The 19267-nt window shown below is 43.2% G+C and overlaps 1 protein-coding gene across 2 annotated transcripts in view; it reads left to right on the top strand.

The window, feature by feature from the left end:
- PAPPA2 (pappalysin 2) overlaps positions 1 to 12888 on the top strand; it is a 578240-nt gene extending 565352 nt beyond the window's left edge. Inside the window, exons 24-26 of one of the 2 annotated variants that reach the window (XM_074389559.1) lie at positions 7129 to 7227; positions 9332 to 9442; positions 10355 to 12888. In XM_074389559.1, the coding sequence (XP_074245660.1) occupies positions 7129 to 7227; positions 9332 to 9406 (174 nt within the window). In that variant the 3' untranslated portion in view covers positions 9407 to 9442; positions 10355 to 12888. Of the gene's footprint in view, positions 1 to 7128; positions 7228 to 9331 lie in introns of both variants that reach the window. The other variant, XM_074389560.1, reaches the window with a different exon arrangement.
- The last annotated feature ends 6379 nt before the right edge of the window (positions 12889 to 19267 follow it).

The raw sequence follows: 19267 nt of genomic DNA, 5'->3' as shown, positions 1-19267 counted from the left end.
TCCCTTTAAACAGTTCTTCTCGCCCTAGGAGTCTCTGCTTTCTCCTTAAAGTTCCTCTCAGTGTGCTTGATTGCTGAGAAAGAGAGGGAGGAAGGAGGAAGAGAATGAGAGAGAATGGGAAAGAAAAAAATAAGATGCTCAGCAAATAGCAGGAGGGCCAAGAAAAATATTTAATCCAAACAAGGCATATGGTCGTTTCCTCCTCCCACAGTCTGCATTCCCAGTCACCTTCCGCAGGCGGGCTCGGGGAGCCAAGAAATGCTGGGCTGCCTGGCATGTGCCTGCGTGCGGTGGACAGGCGGGGGTGAGCACGCATGCTGGGGTTGTGGTGGAACATTCTGGTCACCAGCTCAGGCCTGCCTCAGCCTCCCATGAACTGAAGCCTGGCGGAGGAACCAGGAGACAACAGACAGAGGGAAGTAAAGGATCAAAGTCCAAAAAGGACCTAACAGTCTGTCGCGGGGCCTTCTGGCAGGGTCACATGCTTTTCCTTTCTCCCCCAGCTGCAGGCTTTCTCTCTGACTTGTACCTGTGTCCTCATTCTTTCATCTCCTATGGCTATGTGAGCTCCATCCAGACAGGGCATGTACTGTCTCATGTTTCAATTATGTGGGGTATGGCCCTTGTGCAGCAGCTGGCCAAGGGCCCAGAGAGGAGGGGCACAGTGAGTGGCCACCTAGAGAGGCGGCCAGAGCAAGGCACTGGAAGGTCCCACCTTACTGGGCAAGTTTCCTGCAGTGGGCCGAAATTCTGCCCTCAGTTTCATTCATCTGTAGTCTTAAGTTTGATGTCTGGGAGAGTCTACTATGAATGACCCATGACTAGAAGGCCATGCCAAGCTATTTTCAGGTAGTATTTTGGGGTGAGTAATTGATAGTGAAAACAAATATCTGGGAGGCAAGGGGACAAAATAGGGGAAATAACTGGGCATGACTGGGCATGGTGGCATATTACACCTGTAGTTCCAGCTACTTGGGAGACTGAGCCAGGAGGGTTGCTTGAGCCCAAGAGATATTGGGCAGAGTAATATTATCTTAAAAGACCAGCCTGTACAACATAGCCAGACCCCATCTCCTTAAAAAAAAAAAAGGCAAACAAATAGATGACAGGAGAATATTTACCTTATCTTGGAGGAAAGCTAAAAGGAGTGAAAAACAAAAACTGTTTTGAATTTTTAATTTTATAGAGTTCATTCTGGAGGAAATTCACTAGTTTAATCCACCAAACATTCATTAAGCACCTATTGTAACGTGTTGGTTACTGTGCTGATGCACAGGGTTTATTGCTAATGGAGGAAAAGGGAACAGAAAAGAGACCAAAATGGAAGTGTTCCTGCTCCCATGGTCCTTGCAGAGTTGCAGACCTCTTGTGTTCAAGGTTTCTATCTCTGACCTCAAAACACAGTTGGTTGGCTCGAATTAGCTGAAAAGGAAGCAGGATATTTCCTAAACAAACAATTGTTAATTTACCGATCATTTAAAGAAGAAAGCCAAATGCCATGCAGCAAGACTGTCTGAAGACCTTGCAGGCCATCTACACTACTCCCACCATGAAAACAAAGGAAATTCCAAGAACTCATGGGCCTGTCCGCCCTACACTGGAGACATCAGTGAGGTCTGATGGTATGTTATTGTTCATTCTTGTAGGAGCCCAAGCCCAGACTTTGCTGTGTCACAGACAGCAGTACTATGGAAGCCTGGGGATCAGTCCACCTGATGGACTGCAGCTGTTCCCAGGCAGCATTTTCAGAAGCATTGCTGTGCACTGAGAGGAGGAGAAAGGGTGACAGTGACATGAAAACAGTCTTTGAGTGCAAAGGATAGGGAATCACTGGAATAAAATCTTGACTAACGAATTGTACAGGATCAGTTGCTCCGGAGAAAAGGGGGTCACACGGAGGACCGCCAACACTGATGGAGGAGTAGACAAAAGGTTTTTGTTTTTTGTTTGTTGGTTTGTTGGTTTGTTTTAGGACATGGAGTTGGGTTTGGTGCAGAAGGGTCAAGGAGTGATCCAGTGTGGAGGGAATGAAGGTGGTCAGGAGAGTGGAGCACTGGGTGCCTTCACAACCTTCAAAGTGTGTATTGTGCAGTTTTGGTAACAAGTGAGGAAAGAGATAGGGCAAAAGGTACCCAACACCTTATCATCAGTGAGGCGTCTGAGTCAGAGGAGGGCCAGGACACATTCCCATCAGGAATGGCTCAGGCAGCAGCTCTCAACAGAACGTCAGATAAAAACTTTGCAGAAGTGCTGTCGTTTTCAGTAGGACCCTATGCAGGGATGTTCCATCCTTAAGGAGCCAGGCTTTAACTGGGAGCTGGTGATTTTCTTGCACAAATGTGCATGGATATCACCTCAACACTGTCTTGCCGATCTTCACCCTTTGGGACTATAGCTCCATGCACCACCACCACCCCCCTCCTGGCCTTGACGTGGGCAAGACCACTCATAGAGGGCTGTGTCTCTCCCAGAGAAGAGACCACGTGGGGAAGCAGGTCAGTGTGCACTTGCAGTGAGGTAGAGAGTTTGTGTGACTTTGAGTCTTTATTTGCAACTATTTGAAAGGGGCCATGAGGTTAGTTTTGGCTGAAAAGTAAGTCCCAGAGAGTCTCCTCAGCTTCCTGTTTTCCTGCAGCACATGTCAGAGAAGAAATGTCTGTGTGATGGTTTGGGGATTTTTCAGAGGCTAAGACACCTAAGTCACCGCTATGGTTTTTGAAGAGGACCCTAGTTTCAAGGAGCCAATCAGGCCATTCCTTTTCTGTTTTTAAAAATTTCAAAACTATTTCCTTTGTCACCTGACTCCCTCTTTTATGACTCAGGTACACACATTGGTGGTGAAAGTGAACGGGGCAGGAGGTTCTCAGGGATGGAGTATGCCTGGTTTTGACTCTAAGGTGTTGGTGGCAGAATCTTGTTTTGAATTTTATGTTTTCCAAGAAGACTTGCAGACCCCCAAATGTGGTATCACTGGAAACCCCCCATTTCGAAGAATGAACAGTGGAAGAATGGAACAACACCATTTCCTTTTTTCTGTACATGACAGCAGTAAGCAGCAAAACGTCTGGCTTTAGCATTCTGGGGCTTGGAAATAAGTGTTTCTGGGCTGCAGGCATCTGCTGATGTGATTGGGACATAGTGTTGCTTCCTCCTGGGGACATCAGCCTCTAGGGGAATATACCAAGCCCCAAGTCTCAGAGGGAGCAACAGGGCCAGGGAGCTTCTTTGGGGTAAACCTTGATGTTTTAGAAAGGTTAGAACTTCTGCATTATTAACCTTCAGGTTGGAATCTTAGCCAAAAAGGACTGTATCCCTAAATGTAAGGCATGAGACTGTGTCCTGTTTTGTAATCTTGATGAGTGTTTAAGACCAAGAGAAGATGCTAATCAAACTTTTGCTTGATGCCAAGCACTATTTTCTCTTTTCCACATCATTTTCATAAAAATCTTCTTGTTATGTGAATAACAAATCAGAGCCACTTCAATTTCTTCACATTAATTAGGTTCTATCAGGCCCCCTTTCCAAAGCAGGCATGAGGCAGTGCCTGATGGAGTTCTTGCAGCAAACAGAAGTTCTGTGTAAATGTGCACAAATCTGTACACTCATTATCTTTTTCTCTGGCTCTTCAGTGAATGGTGACTTGTGGCTTGATCTTCATTCTCCTTCTCATCCCATGATTCAGCCTTCTGTGTCTACATATCCTGGGCTTCACATCCAAACAATGCAAAGAACATCAGGAGTAGAGTCCTAGCACAAAGTCTCTCTTATAATCTTGGGGGCAGAAAATGAGGGGCCTGCAAGGCCCCCAGAGACCCCGATAATGAGACCACTAGTTGCTTTTCAAAAAGATGAAAGACTGCCGGACATAGTGGCTCAAAACTATAATCCCAGCACTTTGGGAGGCCGAGGCAGGAGGATCATCTGAGGTCAAGAGTTTGAGGCCAGCCTGATCAACATGGAGAAGCTCCATCTACTAAAAATACAAAATTAGCTGGGTGTGGAGGTGGGTACCTGTAATCCCAGCTACTCGGGAGGCCGAGGCAGGAGAATCACTTGAACCCAGGAAGCAGAGGTTGTGGTGAGCCGAGATCACGTCACTGCATTCCAGCCTGGGCAACAAGAGTGAAACTCCATCTCAAAAACAGACAAGATGAAAGACAAGTGCCAGTGAGAACATGGAGGAAAGGGAGCCCTTGCACACTGTTGTTGGGAATGTCAATTATATGATCCAGCAATCCCACAATGGGGATTGCTTTCTTTTCTGATGTTATAGGATAAACAATATATACCTATGGGTGGCGAAGTTCACCTACGTACACGTTGTGCAGAGAAACCAAGCCTAGTACCTTTTCTTGGAAAAGATGCCTGTGGGTTAGAATGATATCCTAAGACTGACATCTTTCAATTATTGAAATTAAAATCTTCTAGCCGATATCCAGTCTTCAGCTATTTTTAAATTTGGGGTCAATTAGTCATTTTTCCTTTCCTATTTTTTTATTGTAACCTTGGACTCAAACCGTCGGCTTCCCAGGCACATGTTGCCATAGGAGACTCTGTTTGTTGAGGGTGGAGTGGTTGTTTTTGGCAGGTTGGGGGAGGAGCAATTAATTCTAATAGGTATATAGTAAATTAAACACTTGGGTCTTTCCAGCCTTTTCTCTGTATTTCTGCTCTTTTCTATAAACTTCGTTCTCTTTCCAGATGACTCTTTAAGAGCAGAAAAGAAGGAGCTTTTAGAAATAATTCCCAGGCTAGAGCAAAGGAAGTCCAGTGGGACCTGGAGAAGGTCACTTAGGTCATTACTGCTCTGTTCAACATACGTTCCCTAATGTTCTTGAGATTAGAAGCAACCCTTGGTGAAGACTGTAGAAAGAAAAATTCCGTGGGATCTTTTACTAACCCATTCAAATATTTAGATTTTCTTATGAAAAGAAAGATATCTTTAGATATACCTTTTATTTCCATTCTGAAGACCAGACTTTTATACATGGAAGAAAAGTATTTTGGGTGCTCCTTAGATTTTTATAGACAATTACATGGAAAAGAAAGAAGGAACTTATTAGATTTTGCCAATGAGTCAGTCAGGGCTGGAGGAAAAGTAACAGATGTAGTGTTAAATGAATAAGATACACTGCAAACACTTGAAAAAAAAAAAAAAAAAGAAAAAAGAAACTCTGGGGAAACTCCATAGATGTATCCGGTCATCCTGCGAGAACCCAAGAGCATCTGTAGGTGTTAAGGATGCACTCGTTGTCTTTTGACTTTGATTATTTGGCTGCAATTCAGGACCCAAGTCTTGATTCTATAGTTATTCCAAGTTCCCTAGAGCCAGAATAACTGGTTCCAGCATTAAAGACAAATGCTCATCTCAGAATCTTTGTCTTTTATCCCAGTGAGGCCTGTGTTGAAAACAGAATTCATTTTCACTTCCTGCTCACAACAGGAAGTGACATTGCTAAGCAGCTGTGAGGCAGCTGTTGAGTTCCACCCCACAGGCAGCAGCTTCTCAGCAGTTGGCGAACTGGTATACATCTGGAATGATGTTCCAGTGACCTCAGGATTCCGTAGAATAAATCAAAACATTGAAGTAATCACTTGGATAAACTCGTTCTGATGTAACTCAATTGCTGAGAATTATTGAATGGCCATTTTTCTGTTGAGTGATCCATCTCATCAAAACACAGTTAAATAGAAAATCGTTCTTCTATTTGACATTTAAGGAGGATGGGGAGAGAGAAAGTGATTTGAACATGTACACTCGAAGGTGGCTTCAGAACTCAAGAGTTCTGTGGGCCAGTTTGACCACAAGATGTTTCCTAGGACTTTATGGTTGGGCATCACTCAGGATGAGTAGCAGCCAGTTTTATTGAGTAGGTGGGCTGGCTGGTGTACCCTTTAGGATACAGCATGACAGTGTTTCCCTTCAGAGGTAGTTTTCTGGAGAGACAATGCATTGGGCTGCTGAGCTGTTTTTTAACAACTTGTTACTGTTCTTACTGTACATTCTCTTTTGGGGTGAAACACTCCATTAACTTTGGTTGGACCTGGACCCCTTTCCCATTTTGGTTCCTGGTGACTTACTGCAGTAACAGTAGTGGATGGAAACAGCACAGCTGTCTCTGCTCTAACCCTGTGTCTAGTTGCTGTGCGTGAGGCAGCTGTATCTGTGGGCATATTTGTGTTCCAGCACCAGTGCCCTCAACCCAAGCACCACTGCAGGCTGTACAGACATCATTTTAGTCTTCATAGTACCCAAGGACTACTCAGGTCTCTAAGTATCAGTCTTTAGTGCACTAGGAGAGGGGTAGAGTTAATATGTGAGAAGCAGTACAAAGCCAGGATACATGATGTCCAATACTAAGCTGTATCTGACACTTGCTATATGACCTGGGCTATTCTTATCATCTCTATGCATTCCCATTTCCTCAATAAAAAAGCAAGACCTTTGGTCAAGCATGGTGGCTCATGCCTGTAGTCCCAGCACTTTGGGAGGCTGAGGTGGGAGGATCATGAGGTCAGGAGTTCGAGACCAGCCTGGCCAATGTAGTGAAACCCCATCTGTACTAAAAATGCAAAAATTATTTTGAGCATAGTGACGTGCACCTGTAGGCCCAGCTACTCGGGAGGCTGAGGCAGGAGAATCGCTTGAACCTGGGAGGCAGAGGTTGTCGTGAGCCAAGATTGTGCCACTGCACTCCAGGCAACAGAGCAAGACTGTCTCAAAAAAATAAAGAAAGAAAGAATGCCAACCCTGCCTACTGCACAGGCCTTCTCCCATACTCAACAGAGTTAAAAACATGTGGAACTGTCTTGTAGCCTACATAATATAAAGCCCTCTTATTGCAAGCAGGCAAAAAAAAAGTTGATCAAAGAGTTTAAACAACCCACCTCAGACCTCAGAGTAGGTGAGGAACACTACTAAGAGTGAGATATAACAATTCATTGGGCCCAGTGGTCTTGAGATTTTTCAGCTGCTTGCAAATGTTAGGTCAGTGTGTGTCCTGCATCTTGGGTACCGTTCTGTGATATCTCTGGAGTTGTATGGATTGTGCTTGGATGGGGGAATGGCAGAGTCAAGACAGACATAATAAGGCTGTACCGAGATGTCGCCTTCCAACTTCCCTACAGCCCTTCCAAGCAGATGGTTGGTGTGACACTATCAACAACCGAGCCTACTGCAACTATGACGGGGGAGACTGCTGCTCTTCCACGCTCTCCTCCAAGAAGGTGAGTGAGAGAACCTGGGGCTGGGGGAGGCAGTGGTTTCAGGAATAAAGGCAGGGTCTTCAGCTAGCTCTCCTTCACGGTGTGCAATAAGGGGTTTGTATTCAACAATTAGGAGGGCATTACAATGAGCAAACATTGGAGCTTCTACATTGACAGAGTTGAGGGTAGCATAGGTTCTTAGATAACACCAGTTCCTTATCAATTCTGTGACTCAGAAAAGCCATGGTTTTTGCTATGGAAGGACTCATACCTGTTTATCGTTGGCCAAGAAACATTTCCGTAGGCGGGGAAAATAATCGTCTTTACCCCGGGGGAGGTAGGATTACCAACAAAGTGCTATCCCGTTACTATCTGTCTTCATAATTTCGTTAATAATTTTACAGAGTATGTTACAAGCATCCCGCAGACACATGTTAAATGGCTGCCACCAGCCACCTGAGTGCTCTCTGGATTGTATCTTGAGCAATAATCCATTCTTGATGCCCTTCATCCCTGTTACTCTTGGCTCTGTTAACTTAGCAGATAGGTTCAAGCTAAGCCTTATAAAACAGAATAAGCAGAAATGTTGTAATAATATGGGTAAAAACCCTAAGTGCTTCAAAGACATTTAAAGCTAGTTGGGTCAATACGATAAATCTGAAATAAGCAAGAGATGGTGTTTCCTTCCTTGCATCTGTCTCCATGATAAAGCCACACCTATCATAATCACCTACAGCAAGACTTGAATATTACATCTCTTACTTGCTAATATTTAACCCTCACTCAATATGTGGCAGGCACTATACTCACCACTTATGTGAATTAACTTATTTAATGCAGAGTGCACAGGTGCTCATTATATCACTAATTTGGCTCTCTTTTGCTCTAAAAATCCATCCATCCTAAACTAAGAGAAACAGATCAAGGGCTTGGACCACAGGTCAGAAATCAGGCCAGCTATAAAGGAAGACAGGGTAACTTAGGAAGAAAATAAAGCAGTTCTCTCCCTATCTCACACTCTGAAAAATCTAGTAATTGTCTGTAATAAATTTCAGTGCCTGTGGCCAGCATACACAGGAATTAAGATTGAAAAGGCACTTCACCCCTCTGTTGACTCCTAAATCACATTTTAAAGGAATGTGCAAATATGCTGGAAAATTTCCCCACACAGCGCCACCCATTCTGCAACCCACTTGCCCAGTCACCAAGCCCGTGTCTTTAGTGTACTTTGACTACTATTATATGTGATATGCCTATTTATTTTTATCTCATTCTATTGTTAATGCCCCAAAGCGAAAAATCATTGATACTTTTACATTGCATCTCCTACATGCCCAATTTTCTCTGATGCTAGTTATGGACTCTCAAAATGTAGCATTTATCTATTTGTAGTAGTGTAAGCAGAGGAGAGTAACTTTTTCTGACTGTCTCTGGCATGGGAAAGAGATGGTTACATGGAAGGAAGGCAATAGAGCCACAAATGGGGGGTAGAGGAGATGAATTATTCCGCCAATATATATCTTGGGCTCAAAAAAGCAAAAACTCATGCTTTATGAGGATGGCAAGGATGTTCCTCTTGTCCCAAGAGCACTAAGGAGTTGGAGGCAGAAAGCTAGTCTGTAGCTTGTCTCAGCATCCCATATAGGAGTGTCATTACCTTGTATCAAGTCACCTCACATCTCTTGCCCTTCCCTGTAAAAAGAAAATGCTGATGCTACCATTCATCTTTCCTGCTTGACAGGGAAAGTAACAGTAACAGTAAGAGCAGTAGTTTTAGATAAGAGTGGCAATACTAGAACTGACAGTAGTTATAGATGCTTGGCAATATAGAAGAGCTTTATACTTACCATGTTATTTAAATCACACAAACACCCTCTGGGGTAGTTTCTGTTGTCCTCCCGAACTTATATGTGAGGAAAGTAAAGCAAGGAACGATTGCCTTGCCTAAGGCCACATGGTGACATGGTGTGTGAGTGAGAAAACTGTCTGCTTATTTCCGGTCTGTGATGATATTAGCACATAATTCCACAGTTCCTCTGGCACCAAGTGAGAAGAGTGAATGTGGTTGAAAAGTACGAAGCTATCACAGAAATGCGCTGTTTCAACTTCTCTTTCATCCCCCTAGGTTATTCCATTTGCTGCTGACTGTGACTTGGATGAGTGCACCTGCCGAGACCCCAAGGCAGAAGAAAATCAGTAACTGTGGGAACAAGCCCCTCCCTCCACTGCCTCAGAGGTAGTAAAAAAGAGAGGCAGACCCAGGAGGAAACAAAGGGTGAATGAAGAAGGACAGTAGTGAAGTGGAGGAAGGAGGAAGAGTATGAAGGATCTTATAAGAAATGCATGAGGATATTGATAGGTGCCAACTAATACAGCGAGTACTCCAAGTAGGGGAGAGTCATAGGCAAAAGTTTCTTTCAAGTAGCAGTTGATTAACATGGAAGGGGAAATATGATAGATATATAAGGACCCTCCTCCCTCATTTATATTCTACTCAATCCTATCCTCAGCTCTTGCCCTGCTCCCCACTCTACACCCTGCCAACTATTCAGTCCCACCCAACTTGTAAACCAATACCAAAATCCTAGAGGAGAATTTGGCAGGGATACTCTGCTAATACCCATTTCGAATGGATTGCCATCTTTCAGAGCTTGTCTGCTCTCAGCTGGCTCTTTTTCCGTTTGTGTAGTCTCCCTTAAATAATGAAGTTAGTTATTCTTTATAAGTATTTAAACATAATTATATAAATATATATATTATATTTTTTGCTGTTTACTAAGCTAAAAATCACTCTTTGTTCCACACATGCTGCTGTGAAGTTCAGATTGAATGCTGAGACTTTGAGGACAGACAGGCAACTTATTTTCCCATCTTTCTATGGATGAGGATTGGCAGGTTGAATGGGAAGTGCAGAAGGAGAGAGAGTAATTACATGGAATTCTGGAGGCCAGCATGTAAAGTTAATTATCTTTTTCTATGACCTGGGAGCCGGGCCCATTTGTGACCAAGGAGATGGGGAGTTAGAATGGTGGTACTAAGAGGCTTAGGAAGTTGGGTGTGAGTACCCACTGGGGATGGGTCCAGAACTAGATAATGGTTCTTGAGCATCTGTCCACAAAGCATATATTAACTTGTGTCCATTTCTCAGAACTTTCAACTGGAGTTGGTGAGACCCAGGATTCTCTGCACTTCCATACGTGCCTGTTCCAAGGGTGGCTCTCGGCCAGCCAGCCAGTCAACAAGTTTGTATTAGAGCCCATTCTCTGATCACCAGGATTACAGGAACTCACACGATCCTCATACTTGGCCTATGGTCCCACTTCTTGTTAGAAGTCTCCAAGCCTGGCTATCACTCACAGTCACATGACCAAGTGTTGATTTTTTTTTTCTGGGGAAAAAATATTATGGAAATGACACAGGGGAAAGGTGGGAGGAGAAGAAAGCACAGGCAGGAATGGAGGAGCCAAAGAGGACTGTGGAGAAGTGAGCAGTCAGGGTTAAACTAAAGCCTGGGCATGAGAATGGAAGTGATCAGGGAGATTCGGTCCTTGTTCCAAGTCTCCAAAGAAGACCCAAGTGGGTCCCTTGAGCAATGAAGAATCTGAGATAAATTCTTGTCCAGTATCATGTACAAAATCTGCGAGCTAGAGATTCTGACTTCAGCAAGCTATGAGAATACGTGGAGCAAGGGCGACACTCTGTGGGCAGACAGAAGAATTTCAACTATTTAGGGTCCATTTTGTTGTTGTTATGCTTTCTTATCCAATACATGGACTGCACGTGAAATGACCACATTAAGCCTCTCTCTATTTACATCCCAGGGTCACTGGGATATGGTCTATTGCAGTTACATTTCCTTGTAACAGTTTCTGGATTAGGCCTTAGGGAAAGAGAGTAAGGAGCCAATTTCTCTTTAATATTCTAGTTTTACTCATTTTAGGAAGGCTGTGAGGCTTGTCTCCTTTAAAGTTTCTTCTCCAATGGAAACCAAGAACAGACAAAACTTAGATCTCAACCGTGGTCTCTCTCCATCTTCTGCTCTTTTGCTTTGACCACAGTTTTCCTACTTTTCCCATCAACACCAGAGAAACAGTTTTGCAAATAGGAATAGGAAATGCTACCACAACTATAGAAATATTATCTGTATTATCATGTAGGGAAGAAGAATATCCTGAAAGGGAATAAAACAAGAATAAGGTGATATACCCATATTAATCTGTGGGTTTGTGGAATGAGGGTGTCAAAGTCATTGGGAAAAGGAAAGAGCAGAGTTCACCTACTCAAAAAAAAAATCTTTTGTTTCGTCCTCTAATTTCTAGCACAAAGAAGATGTAGCTCAGATACCACTCATTGTCTTGAGTCATGCTTAGTGCCCCCAATAAGACAAACATATTTATTATTGGGATTCTGATAGGCTTCCATATGCAAAGGACAATGGAAAAGTTTAGACACCCTATTTTGTTTGATTGGGGAAAATGTCCAAATTGCTGGAAGTGTGCTAAGTTCTGCCTTGGGGAATCCTATCTTGTCTGAGATTGAGGCAGAGGAATTGTTATCCTGGGGATTCCTCAGCTCAGGAACATGGAGCCTGTGGTTCACGCCGGTGTGCGTCTGCGTGCAGTCTCTCCACAAGAGCAATAGTAAGAACATTCGTGTTTTAAATTTCATTTTTAAGTATTTTATTCTCTGCACTTCACCACTGCTTTGGAAAGGCAAAAGGAAAGTTCCTGTTGTGTGTGAAGAGCCCCTTAGGCGATCAGGCTTCCCAGTCATTGCTGTAGCTATTCAGAGACAGCAGGTTCTTCCAGTCTCTGTTCCTGGGGCCTGAGGTTTTGAGCAACTCAGGTCACTGATAAAGTGGAAGGACTGAGACACTGTGGTCACAGATCCCAGCAGCACAACTCACATTCCATGTGACGGTCCACATTCTGCTGCTCTTATCTACCCATGTGGTCATTGAGAGCCTTTCTCAGAGACGCTTCTGTGTGTTTGATTGTGCCCAGGTGGCGCAGGGCTAGCTGGCTCTAACGACTAGTGTGACAGCCTCCAATCAGAAAGGCAGGCAAGAGGACAGAGTGAGGAGAATGGGCAGATGCTGGCAGAAATGAAAGTGAAGGGATCACGAAAGAGCTCTTCCTGATTCTCTTCTCTTTTTTTCTATTACAAGGCATTGAACTTGGCACTTCCTCTGTTCTTTTGTGATCACTATTGAGTGCATTAGTTGACGCCCAAGGGGATGGCTTGATTGGGGATGTAGTGAAAGGAGCTGATCTACTGTAATGTAACGTCAAACAGCGACAGCCAGTTATTTTGTAAGACTGTAAGATGTTCATTAAAAAATCAGCACACAAAATGTGAAGTGTCTTTGCTGCCTCTTCGTTAAATCATTTCATCACTTTCTAATCACTTTCCATTGTCTTGTTCCAGGTCCATGCAACAGTCATTTATTTGATTGATTGGTCATTTCTTTTAGTCATTTATAAACCAGTTATTAAGTAAATAGGATGTATAAGGAAGATGAACATGAACGTTCATAAGGAGACATGGCGTATCTGAAAGTAGAAATGTGTGGCAGGAATGTCAAATACCTCATGCGTTTTGAAATAATGTGCAAGAATTACTTGCAGTCCAGAGGAAGTAGGGCTCACTTCTGGATGCCAAAGGTAGGCAGCATTTGGAATATGGGCGGGGAAGGATGCATGTGATCCAACAGGTAGAAATGAGGGTGGGGAGAGGAGAGTCCAGGCAAGGGAAGCAACAGGGTTGGAGGAGGATGTGGAGGTAGGAAAGGGATAGGCTGTGCATTTCGGAATATCAGTGAGGCATCCAGCATAGCTGGAAGGTAGAACTAAGCTAATATGTACCATACATTTGGTAAATGCAAAATCTTACTTAATTCTTAAAACAGATCTGCAAATAGCATATGCTAACTTCACAGATGAGAACACTAAGCCCCAGACTGGCAAGGAAAGTTCCTCAAGGTCATATGAAGGGAGTTAGCCTGGTTCTGTGGGACACCAAGACGTTAGAGGGAAAAGAAAAATTGTGATTAATAGGATGAAGAGAGGTGAAATGAAATGTCAAGGATGATGCCTCTGCATTAAGTACACAATCTGAAAGCTTCCAGCCCTGACAGAGAAGGGAAGCTAGCGGGAGCAGGCTTTTAAAGAAAGGGTATACATTTGCTCTCTCAATAAACTCGGGTTGAAAGCCAGATACATAATTAGCTGGACATGTCTTCTAAAGCAGTGTTCACCCTAGAGGAGGCTTCTGCAGTTGGGGCCACCTTGCAGAGTTTTCTGGCCATACCAGTCACCACCTGGCTGCTTGAAGGGCTGGGCAGATATCTCAGCATACCTATGAGGCATTTGGAAAGAACTGTGAAATAGACAGTTGGAAATGTGAGCTTGGAACTTGGGAGAGAGGTTTGTGGTTAGAAATAATCATTTGAGAGAGAGAGAAAAAAGCATTTTCTTTATGGTTCACAAAGTGCTTTCATTTGCTTTATAGCTACCCACAATAGGCAGAGCAAGGACAGTTTTTTTTTTTTCTTTTTCTTTTCATTTTACAGATAAAGAAACTGAGTGTCTGTGAGGTTATAGGAAAATTTAAGTTCACGTATCTAAGTGCAGGTTGGGGTGGGAATCGAGTTCTCTGTCCCCAAACGTAATGTTTTCTACTGCACAGCATCCCCCCAGTTCCATTTGCAATGGGAAAGTTTAATGTCTTTTGACCGGTTTATGTTTCAAGGTGCTCATTGCTTTCCTTGTGGCTTTCTGAGTAGCTGAGCCTATTTTCTCTCCTGCCTGTTGTTTCTAGCAAATGGTAGAAAAACTGAGGGCAGACTTTCCTGAGCACCCTTCCAGGGCCCTCTCTCTCCTCATGCCAGGCCCTGAGTATAAGCAGATGCCCTTGCACAGAGCAGTTAGGCCAGCTGGACAGAAATGTCTGGCAAGGCTGCCTTTTCCTTAATAGCTTCCCTAGGGAGAGTCCTGGACAGAGACTTTGGAGCTCTGGTTTCCATTGACTGACAAACGTAAATGACATGATGAGTCATCCGTCAGCTGGGAGACTCACTACTCTTAGATTCAGCCATCCAGATGATGAAGGACTCAGGGTAAGGTTGGGTGAGGTAATGAGAAGGGCTCTGGGCATCTCTAAACCTGACTTTGGATAATTTCTTATGTCATTCCAGGAAGACCACTGAAATACTCTAGTATTTCAGGTTTCTCAGTTAGCTCAGAAGAAAAAGATGGTAGTAGTGAGAATCCTGTATCCCATAATGGTCCATGCCCATAAAAGCTTCTACATGTGCCTGGGATATCTGGCCTGGCAAAATACGAGACTGTTTTAGAAAATAGATGGTTATCCAGTCGATCATTAATGGACATTTGGGTTGGTTCCAAGTCTTTGCTATTGTGAACAGTGCCACAATAAACATATGTGTGCATGTGTCTTTATAATAGAATGATTTATAATCCTTTGGTTATATATCCAGTTATGGGATTTCTTGGTCAAATGGTATTTCTAGTTCTAGATCCTTGAGGAATTGCCACACTGTCTTCCACAATATTGAGCTAGTTTATACTTCCACCAGCAGTGTCAAAGTGTTCCTATTTCTCCACATCCTCTCTGGCATCTGTTGTCTTCTCATTTTTTAGTGATCGCCATTCTACTGGCTTGAGATGGTATCTCAATAAACAGAAAACCAAACACCGCATGTTCTCAGTCGTAAGTGGGAGTTGAGCAATGAGAGCACATGAACACAGGGAGTAAAACATCACACACCGGGGGCCTGTCAGGGGGGTGGGGTGATTGGGGAGGTGGAGCATTAGGAGAAATACCTAATGTAGACGACAGGGTGACAGATGCAGCCAACCACCATGGCACGTGTATACCTATGTAACAAACCTGCACGTTCTGCACGTGTACCCCAGAACTTAAAGTATAATAATAATAAAAGATGGTTATTCTCAAGCCTGCCATTGTGTGAGCCTACCTGAGAATGGATACATCTTGTCCAGTCAGAATTCAGCCTGGTGATCAATACACTATGGTGTGTGATTTGCCACATTTGGCTCCTTGCTGAAGATGGTTTGGTTTTCATCTTTAATCTGGTCTTTAATCTCAGTCTTTAGGTTACATTGCTGTGTGTTAGTAAGAACTAGTGTGACAATGATGAAGTACATTCTTAAAAGAAATCTACAAGTCAAATGTGGTTAACATTCCAAATGAGTATAATAAAAACCTTTCTAAGCCCTGAAAGGTACTTCTGAGTAATGGCAATAGTTCAGATTAACTACAATTTGCTAATGTTCTTCAAATCCAATTTTCTTCTAAGGATAACTTAATATAGACAAGCTTCCTTTTCTTTGTCTCTGTCTACACAAAAATCACATATTAAATGCAAAAAAATAGAAAATGAAGGGACAGTGTTGACTTTTTAATGACTACCAATTATGTTGCATCAACGTGCCCTTCTTTCCTTTGGGTAACTGCTATCTGAAGGCAATTGCCAGTTTAAAAATGTTTACACACATACAAGTCCCATTGAAATCTCACAAAAGGCTGTTAAAGTTAGAGAATTTCCCCACACCATAATTTAATACATACAACTCAAAGTGCTTCCTGAATGGGTTAGGCAAGTTATGTTAGGGTGCAAATGACTTCCAAGTAATGACGTTGTAAGTAGTGAATCAATAACCATTAGAATAATCTGTAAGAAAATTTCTACAGCTTTTTAGAATGTCCAAGTAGTCTTCACAATGGGAAAATACTTCTTATTAACTCGACATTGTTCATGCTTTCTCTACCTAGGGAGGTGACCTGGCACAGGGAGGCTGGGGTCAGGATGACTGAGCCTGGACCTAGAAAGTCAATATGTAGGAGGTATTGGTGATTGTGATCCATGGGCAGCAGCATAATGATCTGCAAGGATGAAAACTACAAAGTTTCAAAGCTGACAAATCTGAATTTGAATTCTGGGTCCATTACTCACTAGGTAAGTCGTCTAGTTACTGAATCTCTCTGAGCCTCAGTTTCCTAAATATCTACCTTCGCAAGATGAAGCCCAGCATAGTGGTTAAGCAGTGTCAGGCAAGAAAGAATTAAAGAGTGATTGATGGAGATGGTGTGTATAGATTACTCTCTCAAAAAGTTTGCAGCCAGGTGTGGTGGCTCATTCCTGTAATCCTAGCACTTTGGGAGGCGGAGGTGGGAGGATCACTTGAGGTCAGACGTTTGAGACCAGCCTGGCCAAAATGATGAAGCCTCTCCTCCACTAAAAATATGAAAATTGAGCCCTGCATAGTGGCACACACTTGTAGTCCCAGATACTCAGGAGGCTGAGAAAGGAGAATCACTTTAACTTGGGAGATAGAGGTTGTAGTGAGCAGAGATTGCACCACTGCACTCCAGCCTAGGTGGCAGAGCAAGACTCCATCTCAAAAAAAGAATAGCTGAGCATGGTAGCACATGCCTGTAATTCCAGTACTTTGGGAGGCCAAGGCAGGTGGATCACAAGGTCAGATCAAGACCATCCTGGCCAACATGGTGAACACTCCCAACTCTACTAAAAATACAAAAAAAAAAAAAAAAAAAAAAAAAATTAGCTGGGCATGGTGGCATGTGCCTGTAGTCCCAGCTACTCAGGAGGCTGAAGCAGGAGAATTGCTTGAACCAGGGAGTCAGAGGTTGCAGTGAGCCGAGATCACACCACTGCATTCCAGCCTGGCAACAGAGCAAGACTGTCTCAAAATAATAATAATAATAATAATAATAATAATAATAATAATAATTGACAGTGAAGAAAAGGAGGAGAGGAGAGAATTGCCTTTTTTGACTTCAAAATTCTCAAACACCATGCTTCTCTAACCTTAGAGAGACTAAGATGTGTGCTATCATTAGTTATGTTCTCAGGACAGTTAGAACAGATGGAGACTCCTAAGTGGTTTGGCTGCCAGGAGATGTTCTATCCCACTGATTCGGAAAGGAGCAAAATGGATCTGTAAGGCAAAGGTGGTAACGTGTGGAGCTGAGGAAAAGGAAGTGGGCTAGCAGGAAAATTTGGAGTTGGCAGAAATGTTGGTAAACTCAGCTGGCATATGCCTGTAAAGTTGCATTACCTATATGAGGAACACTGGTTATTTTCTTCAAAAGACAATTGAATTGCTGAATTGATCGCGTTACGTAATAACACTGTCCAGTGCAACTTTTGACAATGATGAAAGTGTTCCATGTCTGCATTGTCTGATGTAGTAGCCACTAGCCACTACAGGTTGCTCTCTAGCCCTAGTGACCGGTGAGACCGAAAAACTGAATTTTAAATGTTACTTAATTTCAGTGGGTTTAAACAGCGACATGTAGCTAGCCATGTCACTGGTCAGCACAGTTGTAAAGCATCACACACACATATATAATTCAACTTGCTTTTAAATCATGCTACTTATATCTCATGGCTAATGTAAGGTTACATCATGCTCAGGTGGATATTTTGGGGTATATTATTCTAGTTTGAAAAAATAAGTTTAATAAATCTATAAATTATACATCCAGATGCCTGAAACCATAAATTAAAAAGCAAACACAAAGATCTCTTACTGGCATGCAGCTTTCATAAAGCCATTTTTTAATGGCTAAGATAAGTAGTAATTCCTGGGATGCTAACTTTGGGAAATCAGACAGTGACTGGAGAGCTGTGAAGCACTTAACATAAATGAGACATGAGAAATATTGAGAGAGGCACAAAGAAGCCCCAGATGGCACATCCAGTAAGTGGCAGAGCCAGGATTTGGACCCAGTTGTCTGGTTCTAGGGTTTGTGCATTCACCCACCACACTCTATTACAACACTCCATTTCCTGAGAAACCACACGCTTAAATCACTGTACTTAGTTGTGCAGGTTCTCAGGCTTGAAAGGGTCTTCAAAAGTCCATTGTTATTCACTGTAACATTCCTTCCAGTAAGTTGTCCTGCTTCATTATGAATTCACCTCATATTAAGGAACTCACTGTGTCCCAAAGCTATATGTTTTATATCTGGCTTTCTCTGATTTTAATGAAGTTAAAAATACTCACGTAGCTGATGGTATCATTATTTTAGTCAATATATTGTTGTTGAACAACTATTACATCCCAGGCACTAGGGATACAGTAGTGAGTAAAATGAAATCTCTGTCCTCGAGAAACTTGACGAGAAGTTGCAGGAGACAGATAATGTGCAATAAGTATGTATGCCAGCTGTTGAAGATTGCTGTGGGAAAAAAGTGCAGTGAGTGGGGATAAGGGAGGGGGGGCAGGGCTGCAAAGGCGTTGGTTCACGCAGGGAAGGTCCGTGGATGCTTCTTGGAGAGGCGAAGGGAGTGAGGAAATGAGCCAAGGGATACGTGGGAGGGAGAATGAACCGGGCACAGAGAACAGCTAATGTGAGGTGGGAGAGACCTTCATGTGTGTGAGGAAGAGCATTGAGACTGGTATGGCTGCAGAGTGAGGGAGAGAGGTGAGGCTGGAGAAGTATGGAGGGGTGGAGGGGACCCTGGAGGATCTTGTTAGCTATGATAATGACTCTGGCTTTTACTCGGAGTAAACTTGTTTTTGACACCAGTTTCTTTATACTTGTAAATAATCCATGCGTATTCTTCACGTCTTTCACATCCATCATCCTCCTTGCCATCTGCTGTGCTCTCATTCTGCCTGGGGCTGGCATCACTTCCATGGTAAAGTCTCCAAGCAAGTGCTTCTCACCTTCCTTGTCCCCTTCCAGTCCATTCGAGCACAGTGAGTCCATACTTCCTCTGAAAGCAAGGCTCTTAGGGAGTCATCCACCACTCAGGAAAAGAGTTCGCTGTCTCTGTGTGTCCTTAAGGTTCAAACCAGTCTCAGCACAACCAACCTTTGACACTCATCTCCCCCGGCTTCTGAACAAATATTCCATATCCTTGCCAGGTGATAACTCCCCAGTCCCTGAAGTTTCCACTTTTGTGCTCATGTGATTTGTTAACCTAGAGTGCCGTCTATTCTACCTTCATGTGACAAAAAACGTGCTCGTTTTTTCAGTTGCTTCT

This window comes from Saimiri boliviensis, chromosome 19, assembly GCF_048565385.1.
Source record: "Saimiri boliviensis isolate mSaiBol1 chromosome 19, mSaiBol1.pri, whole genome shotgun sequence".
Taxonomy (NCBI): domain Eukaryota; kingdom Metazoa; phylum Chordata; class Mammalia; order Primates; family Cebidae; genus Saimiri; species Saimiri boliviensis.
This window is presented reverse-complemented; position numbering and strand designations above follow the sequence as displayed.